The following is a 10,929-nucleotide window of genomic DNA, read 5'->3' as shown; positions in this document are numbered from 1 at the left end:
ATGGCTTAATGGAAATCAGTATAATAAACAGCGTTACCACAGGGAAACAAAACCGACAGGTCCTGTAAGACCATGAGCAGAATTCAATGCGGATCATGGTATTAGGATGATTGCACCAAAACATTCAAAAGCATGATAAATTTCTAAATGACTTTTTTGTTGTGTAGTTTTTATTATAGTACTACAGAATGATAATTTGTGTTGAATGGATGCTATGAGATAAATCATCAGAAACTGCAGTGCCCTGAACTGTTCTAACTAGAAATGCAAAATAATACAGGTAATTTATGAGTGGTGAACCCACTTCCTTTACTGGAACAGTAAACTCAAGATTCAATTCATCCATCTGTCAGTCACCACTGCTAGGCAAATGAGCCCAGGCCAACTGGAATGCACATTTCAAGGTTCAAAGACCAAACTTGGAGAAACAGGTCAAACCACTGTCAGGTTACAAACATTATTTTAAAGCCTAAGACACAACACTGTGACAACTTGAATGTAGGAAAATTACAACTACCACTGATTTTAGTGGGGGTAAAAAGGCATCTTTTGTAGCATGGTCAAATTGCAGGAGCACCTGTCTAATGTGCTCTGACAGCACTACTCTTTGCAAAAATAATGTACTTTGAAAATTAAAGCAAATTATTTTCCTGAATGGAATGAATTTAATGGACTGTTGGTAATGTAAACCATACGGGTAGCAGCAGATAAGTACAACAGTAAACACCTTTGTCACACAAGTACATTATTTCTCTTAAAGTGTACATACAATTTAACATTTTCAACAGAAATGTAAGCCTGAATCACTAATACAGCAACGATATCACAGTAGAAGAGCTGCAATGATTTAATGCCATCTTTCACATACCAGACTTTGTTTATTGGAAAGTGATGTTGTAGTAAATCAATGTTGATCAGATTTGCAGACAAATATAATTAAACCGACCAGTTTTAAATATTCATTTTTAATAGTTTCCAAAAGATATAACAGGCTTTACAATTATGGAAACTGGCTATACCAGACAATCTAGAAAAGTAAAACAACCAATAGATTCCATCCATTCTTCAATGTTGAGGAACTGCAAGTTTAATATGTTTAGCAAAGAAGTTTCATTACAAGTCGTAAACAATAAATTTTACACAAGGAGTGACATTAATATTTTTCCATTTTACACACGTACAATGTCTTTTAAAAGGGATTCAGTCATAAAATATATACAATTTCTAATTCAAACCATGATTTGTTCCAGGATGAGTCTTCAACGTACAAGTAAAAACCAGGGTTAAGAATTGGCCCCTTCTCCAAGTTATAGGACTCAACCCACTGTGATTAGGAATATCCAGTCACTTTGGGCCTGGGTTGTATACTAAGTATTGCGCAAACAAAAAAGGAAGCACTCTCACCACTTTGGGTAGTTTACATGAGAAAAAGCCAGTCAGTTCCTGAGATCGAGTTAGTGGCTTGGCTAAAAATAAGAGTCACTCTTCAAAAAGCTGGGTCATAGTGCTCAGTGTCATCTGGCTAATTAAAACAAAATCTGCACTTCAACCCCATAATATTAACTAATTTAACTCCAAGGCTGCTTGGAGTAATCCTATCAATTTCTGTAAATATTTACAAATCCACATTCACACATTACAGTACATGACTGTGACATGTGCAGGTTACTGCGTGGCAAATATTTTCCTATAAATGATCAAAATTGTTTTACTGTCTCCCAGTCATGGGAATGATGAGTTCAGAGAATGGTAAACCTCTTGTTACATGCAGCAGGCAATGCATATCACAATCCCCAAAACCCATACTCACTAACAATTTGTCCTCAGCAAGCATATGCCAAATCAATGTCTTCACTAGAAAGTTACAGACACTTTTAAAAATACAAATAAGTCTTATTAAAAAATGCAAACTATTTTTCAGTTATTCTTCAGTGATGATTTACTCATGCTATACCTGCCAATCCCAGTCGGTGAGATTATGAATAATGAGTCAAAAAGTGCGATGGTCTACAGGGTCAGGGAAAATAGAGTTGCTTTAGTTGTAAAGACTATGTTTGATCCATCATGATTCGGGTCAGGCAGTGTAGTGGTGTCACTAGACTGGCAATCCAGTCTAATGTCATGCATTGAAATCCCATCATGACACAAAGCAGAAGTTGAATTCAATGAAGTATGGAATGAAAACCTAGCCAAATAGCGACAATATAACTGTCAGTGGTCTTAAAAACTCACGTGGTTCAATGTCCTTTAGTGTGGCCTACATGTGCCTCCAGACCCACGGCACAGCCATTGACAATAAATATGATGTGCAATAAATGCTCACCAAGCCAGTGACACGCATGTCCCATTCACAAATAATTAAAAAGATCAGTTGCACAATACCACAGCTCCTGGCTTACCTTAGCCAAGTATCATGAGAAGTTTTATTTAGTGACATTTAGTTTCATGATATTTTACCATTTCTGTAATCTGGATCATTACTCATCTGCATTTAAAAGAAAGCTCAATATGACCACTTCAAGGTGGCAAACTTGACCTGGCACTCAAATGTTTAGCACTGCTACATAAGTCAATTTTGTTCTATCATGGAAAGAATAGCCAGAACATTTTATTTTACAACTATTACCGTATGATTGAACACTCAATTCAATGAAAATACACATTCAGTATAAAAACTTTTATATCATTATTAGACTTTCCATGGTGTATATTGCCATCAAATCTGCAACTACATTTGCATTTGGATTCTAAATTTGCAAAGAAATAAAGTGAAATGTCACTGTGTGATCTAGGGGTTTTGCCAGCAAACCTTAGTTCAAAAGAGAACTGCAAGATTATGGATGCAATTTACATGATAAACCACAGCAAAACATCCTTGCTCCACAAAATTGTTGAGAGCCATTACTCAAGTAACAGCCTTATTTCAGTCACACTGAAAGTTATGGTCACAGTTTTAACTAGTGTGGCCAAAATTGACACCTAGATTAGAAATCAGCTTTCTAGGATGAAAGGTTGAAGAGCTCAACACTGCTAATTACCCTGCTGGCATACATTTGAACCATATGCTTTAAAGACTAACAGCTTAAATTTTAAATGTTTTCTTAGAAAAATAAATTATATCATATCAAGTCACTGCGCAGTAATCATTAGATTTTACAGTTCCACTGAATATCAAAGAAATCTGATAAAGAATCTGAAGTACTCATGGTATCAGTCATTGCTTGGATTTCCGAACAACTCTAGAATAGGGAGCAGTTCGTGATTTGTTGCCTGGTGCTTTGTCTGTGGGCTTATTGTACGCGTAAGCCGGGGGCCCTGTATATTCAGCATCTGGGTTTTCAGCCATCATTTTAAGCTTGGTTTCGATTGCTTTTATTTTTGCACTAATGCTGCAAATAAAAAGAGACGACCATTAGAACAAGATTAAAGCCCTTTAATCTGCATTATATCCTGTAGCTTTGAAAAGTCAATGGCAAAGTGACTTTTGAAATCAAGTAGCTTGCTATTAACATAATACCTTAAGATATTGTTTGCTGGACTTTAGAAAATGCAGATATCTAATGTCAAGCACCAAAATGAAAGCTGTCCTAAAACGTTTGAAGTTTTCATTTGAATACAAAAAAATTAACAATGGAAAATCCTTCATGGCAGGAAGAGTTAAATTTATTGAACAGCAGTGCCTCAAATTCAATATAAACATCTATACAATGTCCAGTAACTTTTTTTGGATCTTTAAGTAACATGCATGGAAAATGAACTGCACTAATGACCCAACTGTACAAAGTAAATGGCACCCATTCTGTTTTATTCCTTTTCTGCCCAGTGCATTTCAAATGATATCTACTGTAGAACTAATTATTTCAGGAAAATATGCCTGCTGCAATCAAATGCAGTATAGAATTTGAATTCCAAATTTACATGTGCTTTGAAGACAATTTCCTTATTTAAAAAAGGCTTAGAATTTTTACTTTGGATCCAATGAAGCTGGAGACACTTTCTGCATGGGGTCAAAACAAGAAAACACCATTTCCCATCTTTTTTGCTAAACAGGAACTCTAGTTATAGGTCTGATATTATATTAATATTAAACAACAAATATTTCTATGACATTTACAAATATATTAGATAAATTCAAAATTAGTTTCACAATGTTGCCAAATTTTTTTCTGTAAGCTGTCGAATGGCACAAGACAATGATCTTTATTGCGCTCTTAGCTGTTGACTGGCCACCAAAATCTCAAAGCACGGGCTACAGGGTATCAGTCCCCAATGAATAGTAACACCTCTTATCGTTAAAATTCAAAAGTACTGACTGCCCAATCTTATGCTAGATATTTAGTGTAACGACTGCCTTGCTTATTAACTTCTAACTAGGCTATCAACAGCACTTGGTTGTTTGTGAATAGGTTGTGCCCTCTGCATGGTGGTGATAAGAGTAAAGTTGTTCTCAAACTACATTTTAAAAATGCACTGAATAAATACATTAATTAATAAAGTTGGGCAATATGGAGTACATGTGGCACTTTACAATTGGTTATTTTATCCCTCTGTTGTTTTACGTGTGCATAGAAATGAGCAAAGAAAACACACAGCTATTTAAGCAAATCCGTAAAACTGACGGACGACTTCTTTTCTTCTCACTTTGTTTTTTTGTTAGTTTGGATCTTGCTCAGTTCTGGAGTGTGCAGCAGAAAACCTCTGAAACATGCAGTTAAACTTAATAAAATTCTTGGAAATACCAGGGTGCAGGTCCACAGATGCTGACAATCTAAGCTATTATTCATTTTGGAGCTTTGTTAATGTCAGTTGATATTTAACTGTGTGCACTTCCTAACTGGGACAAATCCTGCATCTATACATGGACATTTATAACAGCATGTGAAGCTTGAGCAGAAGCATAAAATCTGGCAGATTACATCTCCCGACCTAACCCAATGCCTTCAGGCTAATTTTTGCCTATTACAGTCTCTCCAACAAATATGAATTGAACTGTGTAGGTCTTGGGTCTTAACTACTCAAAGACATTGGCTGGAGAAGGTCAAAAGTATACATGCAAATTAAGCATTACCTAAATGTCTAAATGTTTTGAAGGAGGGTCACTGGACCCGAAACATTAACTGTTTTCTCCTTCACAGATACTGCCAGGCCTGCTGAGCCTTTCCAACAACTTTGTTTTTGTTCTTGATTTACAGCATCTGCAGTTTTGATTTTTACCTAAATGTCGGTGGTCAGCACGCTCACCTCAGAGTGAGAAGTTTTTGGATTCAAACCCCACTCCAGAGCTCAGTACTAAACTGAATCAATGCTGCGCTTTGGAGATGACACCATTTGTATGAAACATTGACCAGTGTTCTGAAGCCTCAGATATTTAGAAAAGATCTGATGGCTTAATTTTGATAAAAGCAGGGGCCCTCTCCCCAGAGTCAAAGTCATACAACGCGGAAACAGACCCTTCAGTCCAACCAGTCCATGTCGAACATAATTCCAAACTAAACTAATCCCAACCGCCTGCTCCTGGCCCATATCCCTCCACTTATCTATCCAAATGGATTTTAGAAGTTGTAATTGTATCCACACCCACCACTTCCTCAGGAAGTTCATTCCACATGGGAACCACCCTGTGTAAAAAAAAAATTGCCTCATGTCTCTTCAATCTCTCTCCTCTCAGCTTAAAGGTGTGCACCCTAGTCTTAAAATACCCCATCTTAGAGAAAAGACAACTACTATTACCTCTATCTATACATCTCATTTTATAAACTTTATCAGAACTTTATCAAACTCCTATGCTCCAGCTAAAAAGGTCCCAGCCTATCCAGCCTTTCTTTGTAACTCAAACATTCCATACCCAGCAGCATCCTGGTAAATCTCTTCTGAACCTCTCCAGCTTAATGATATCCTTTCTATAATTGGGCCACCAGAACTAGACAGTATTCCAGAAGAAGCCTCACCACTGTCCTGTACAACCTCAATGTGACTTCCAACCTCCTATACTCAAACAACTGAGTAATGAAGGCAAGCATGCCAAATACCTTTATAACCACCCTGTCAATGTGCCATCAACTTCAAAGAATTATATCCCTGCAACCCTAGGTCCCTGTTCGACAACACTACCCAAGGCCCTACCATTAATTGTGTAAATTGTCTGTTATACCAAAATGCAATATCTCGCATTTATCCACGTTGAACTCCACCTGCCATTTTTCTTGACAATAATTATCCCCATACCAGTGTCATAAAGCCAGATTATTTGTTCGTTACTACATTTCTGTTTGTGGACCTTTGTGGACGAACAGAAAAATGCAATTAGAAAGGGCATTCATTGTAGTTTGTGTTGAATGATAGAAGCTAAACTGAATCAAAACCAAAAGTCTACAGATGCTGGAAATATGAAATAAAAACAGAAAGGGTGGAAATATTTAGCATGGCAGGCAGCTTCTATGAAGACCGCAACAAAATTTTATGTTGATAACCCTTTTTTAAATGATAAAGGTCATTGATGTTAAGAGTATTTCTCCCCCCACCAGAGAGAGACACTACCTGACCTGCTCAGTAGCTTCTGTTAATGTTTTAAAGCACAATGTGTACACGAGAAACAAAAATGCAGCGCAGTGAAAGATGAGGCACAGTTACTGCTTAAACTGCTTCAAGGCTTAAAACTACATTTAAAAGAAAAATTAAGAGAAAAAGAAATCAAAGTAAAAAGAAAATATGTATTTCTATGGAAATTTTCATGTTCTTAGGAATTCAAACCACTTCCTCACCAAGTACTTTTGAAATACTGTCATTTGTAATAGGTAAATGCAGCAACCAAAACGAGCAAAGCAAGGTCTCAACTGCAATGGGGCAAATGATCAGAGTCTGGCTTAGTGCTTGGTTGAATGATTAGTAATCAGGAAGGATAGAACTTTCCTCTCCTTCCTTGAATAGTGTCATGCATCATTTAAGTTAATCTAAAAAGGTAAAACAGAGCCTCAATCTAGTGTGTCAGCTGACAGACAGCAAGACCAGCTGTGCAACACTCCCTGAACGGCCACTTCAGTTACATGTTCAAGTGTCTGCAATGGAGTTTCGATAAAATAGAATGTGGGGTACAGGAAACTTTCAGGCTCCATTTTAAGTAAACATGCCTTAGTTTGGATATCAGCTCTTTTCAATTCTGTAGACGTTAATATGCTTGTGCGGCTAAAATAACACATTCTCTACATTACCTCAGATTGGACTGCACTGGCTCAGTGCTCGAAGAAGGCTCGAGACTTATTGGCAGAATCTTGTCATTTTTATATTGATCATACCTCTGCATAAAAAAGGGAAAATGCAGATAAATTTTCAATAGATCAGAACTTCTACCTGAAATCCACTCAAATTTGCAGCAATAAGAAACAAGGTCTTCTTAAACTGTAAGAAAATGAATGATATTGACATGAAAAAAAATCACTGTCAAATCGTTACTGAAGCTGCTAGTACAAACACCAACTACAATTAAATAAATTCCTGTAAATGTAAACAGCATGTTGCATTTATTTTGATCCAGAAATGGTACCACAATTCTCAAAATGGTGAAACATTAACCAACCTACATATGGATGAAACAATGAACTTCCCACAGCAACAAGTAGATCTGCAAATTTGTGATACTAAAGTACTGAAACTATCCTGCACTTCCAGCTAAGACTAAAGAAAATTCTGATGAGCAGTAGGGATACAACACTGGATGTCTAGAATTCTGAAAGCAATGCTAGAAAGCAATTCTAGCTCCAGCTAGAAAAACAACTGATCTGTATCGAGCTCTCACTTTCAATTGTTACGAGAGGTGAATTCTAAATAGATTTAGAAATATTTATCTGGAATTATTACACATAATCCACTGGAGATTGCATTGCTAAGTCATTTATACTTCTTCTACCTGTTCCTTTACTGATTTTGAAAAATACCAAGGTTTTAAGAGAAGATTTTTTAATTGCGTACACTAGACCTAGTCATTTACTACTAGTTCTTCAAGTAATAGGCTTCCACTATACATTGGGTATTAGTTGGGTAGACAAAAACAGTACAAGTTGCAGTGCTAAAGTGTATCTCTAGTCTTATTTTAGAATATAGTTATTTCAGAATATTTACAAGTAGAAATACAAAAAATGCAATTAACAAATGAGTACAGACAATTCAATGTGTCTAACCGAAAGGTACCTGCTAAAACACTGAAGCAAAAACATTAAAATGCTGGTGACTGTACTTATCAAACTAGAAGTTGCAATTTCAATTCAGCTTTAGGGTTCCCTTGAACAGAAAAGTTATCGTTAATGTTTTAGATCCTCAGTTCAAGGCCCCTGAAACAGCACCAGCATGTTTAGTGCTTCCTCAAATGTTTTATTTGGCACTTGTTCAAATTTGCTTTCTAGGCAGAACTTTTGAAGTGTCCTGCAGCAGGTAACTGCTTCTTAGCCATGTAATTTTCATGAAACTAACCAGGATCCTCAATTTATCCAAGTTACAGGTCACAATTAGAATGCTATAGAATGTTCCTATTACTCACCACAGCGCTCAATACATAAATTAGCATAGTTCAATAACATAATCAGTCTGATGACTGCTGTAATCAAAAATACTGAACTTGACAAAAACAATCTTTGTTAGGAATCACATGAAAGGAACTAGATCTGCTCCGACTTTCACTATTTCAGACCCAAGTTAAGAGTCAGAACTCGTCAATTTAAAAGTGTAATTGATTTTAGGGAAAAGGACAGCTTGCCTGCTTTCTTCCTCTCCACTATTAATGCAGACTAAGACCACTGACCATCAGGGCTCATTTTCTCAAACTTATTCGAACAATTTTAATCTAAAAACACAATGCAATAAGAGCTCGGTTTCAACCTACGCACTTTGGCACTTATGATACAAACATGTTGAAATCAGTGATAGAGCACTACTGCCATATGCAGTTCATTAGTCATAGCTATTGGATAAATGACAAGTGCCAAAAGTCTTGGACAATTTTTCAGTGACTGAAATACTTGTGCTGTATGTGAGAGACCCTAGAGTGTTTACCTGCACAAACTGCTCGAGATTCAGAAATGTTCAAGAACCAAAAAGTCTTCCAAGATCAAAAATTGAAATTTAGTTGATAAAAGGCCCTAATATATTTAAACTAAATGTTGGGAAAGTAAAACACCACTGCTACAATGTCAAACTGATCTTCAGGTACGAATTTTCGGTAATACATTAGAAAGGATTACAAAATTAAAACCAGAAATATATTGTGTACTTACACTAGGGTTGAAGGCAAGATCTGGATAATGTAAAGGCATGACTTACAGCATTTGTTGTGCTAATTTTATTCAACTTTAGTTCATTTAGCTAGGTGCTAAAATGATGTCTAGAATACAAAATATAATCCTGAAGAACAAGCTTAAAGCATGCTCTTTTAAATCTGAAACGTTGCCTAAAAAATTAACACATTGAGAATTTTATATATAGGAAAACAGAAATTCAGAAACAATATTCACCTTCACTTGCGCATGAGCCCAACGCACTACCAGTTTCTTAGAGAGAGCAAGCTTGCCATTTAAACACTGAATGGCTCGTTCAGCTTCCTAAAAGCAAAAAAAAACTAAGTTAATAGTGTGAAAAAGTAGCATGTGTTTTTTTAAAAACCTCACTGCTATACACTCATCAAATAACTTATCAGGATTAATAGTCAGTTTTAATTTGGCCTGCAGCAGTCCTGCCTCTTTAATACAAAGGTCTTGAGTTCAAGCCCCAAGTAAGAGTTGAGTACACAGTCTAGCTTGGAACTCTGGTTCATGATGAAGGAGCATATCTACTAGATGAGATGTAGAAATGAGGCTCTGTCTGTCCTCTTGTGGATATAAAACTCCAATACAGCCTAAAGAGAAGCATGAGATTACTCGTGGTTAACATATCTATGAATCAACACCCAAAATAGCTCATCAATTGCTGTTTATAACTTACATGGCCAATTTCTAACATTACGTTTGTTACAAATGAATTGTAGCAACTAAGTGCTTTGGGAGATCCTGGAGATGTGAAGGGAGCTGCAAAGATGCAAGTTCTTTATTTCTAGCTGATGAAACTACTGGGAGGGTTGGCAGAAATTGGGTCCTTTGATGCATATTTGAAATTGTATCAAAATTCTAAGAAGGTTGTTTAAAAAAATCAATCCACGAAGTGTTTTGATATAGGTAAGTTTGAATTATTTTTATTTCTGAAACTAAGAAAAATTGCATGGTCCATTAGGACAAAAACTACTCACTTCATGTTTTTGTAAAACTTTAGCTTTTCCAAGAACTAACATCTTAATCACAATACTTATTAATCACTCTGAACATTAAAGTGGCAGTCAAACTATTACAAATTATACAAACAAAACAAATAACTTAGATTGTTTCAGAGATAGTAGGAACTGCAGATGTTGGAGAACCTGAGATAACAAGGTGTAGAGCTCGATGAACACAGCAGGCCAAGCAGCAGAGGAGCAAGGAGGCTGACGTTTCAGGCCTAGACCCTCCTTCAGAACGGGGGGAGGGAAAGGGTTCTGAAATAAATAGGGAGAGATGGGGAGGCGGATAGAAGAGAAAATAGGTGGAGCAGAGACAGACAGGTCAAAGAGGCAGGGATGGAGCCTGTAAAAGGTGAGTCGAGGTGGGGAAGTAGGAAGGAGATAGGTCAGTCCAGAGAGGATGGACAGGTCAAGGGGGTGGGGTGAGGTTAGTAGGTAGGAGGGGACAGGTGGGAGAAAGGACAGGTTAGGGAGGCGGGGATGAGCTGGGCTGGTTTTGGGAGGCGACAGGGGGAGATTTTGAAGCTTGTGAAGTCCACATTGATACCATTGGGCTGCAGGGTTCCCAAGCGGAATAGGAGTTGCTGTTCCTGCAACATTCCGGCAGCATCGCTGTGGCACTGCAGGAGGCCCAG

General features: G+C 37.0%; 1 protein-coding gene across 1 annotated transcript in view; it reads right to left on the bottom strand.

Annotated features, from left to right (window-relative positions):
- Positions 1–642: 642 nt before the first annotated feature.
- The window catches only part of rbm18 (RNA binding motif protein 18), a 36,027-nt gene continuing 25,740 nt past the window's right edge, over positions 643–10,929 (bottom strand). The window contains exons 4-6 of the mRNA XM_048559224.2: positions 9,501–9,587; positions 7,209–7,294; positions 643–3,389 (exon numbers count right to left, since the gene is read on the bottom strand). Of these exons, the coding sequence (XP_048415181.1) occupies positions 3,215–3,389; positions 7,209–7,294; positions 9,501–9,587 (348 nt within the window). The 3' untranslated portion in view covers positions 643–3,214. The remainder of the gene's footprint in view (positions 3,390–7,208; positions 7,295–9,500; positions 9,588–10,929) is intronic.

Source organism: Stegostoma tigrinum, chromosome 29 (genome assembly GCF_030684315.1).
Source record: "Stegostoma tigrinum isolate sSteTig4 chromosome 29, sSteTig4.hap1, whole genome shotgun sequence".
Classification (NCBI taxonomy): domain Eukaryota; kingdom Metazoa; phylum Chordata; class Chondrichthyes; order Orectolobiformes; family Stegostomatidae; genus Stegostoma; species Stegostoma tigrinum.
The sequence above is the reverse complement of the archived record's forward strand: the minus strand, read 5'-3'. Positions and strand labels throughout refer to the sequence as shown.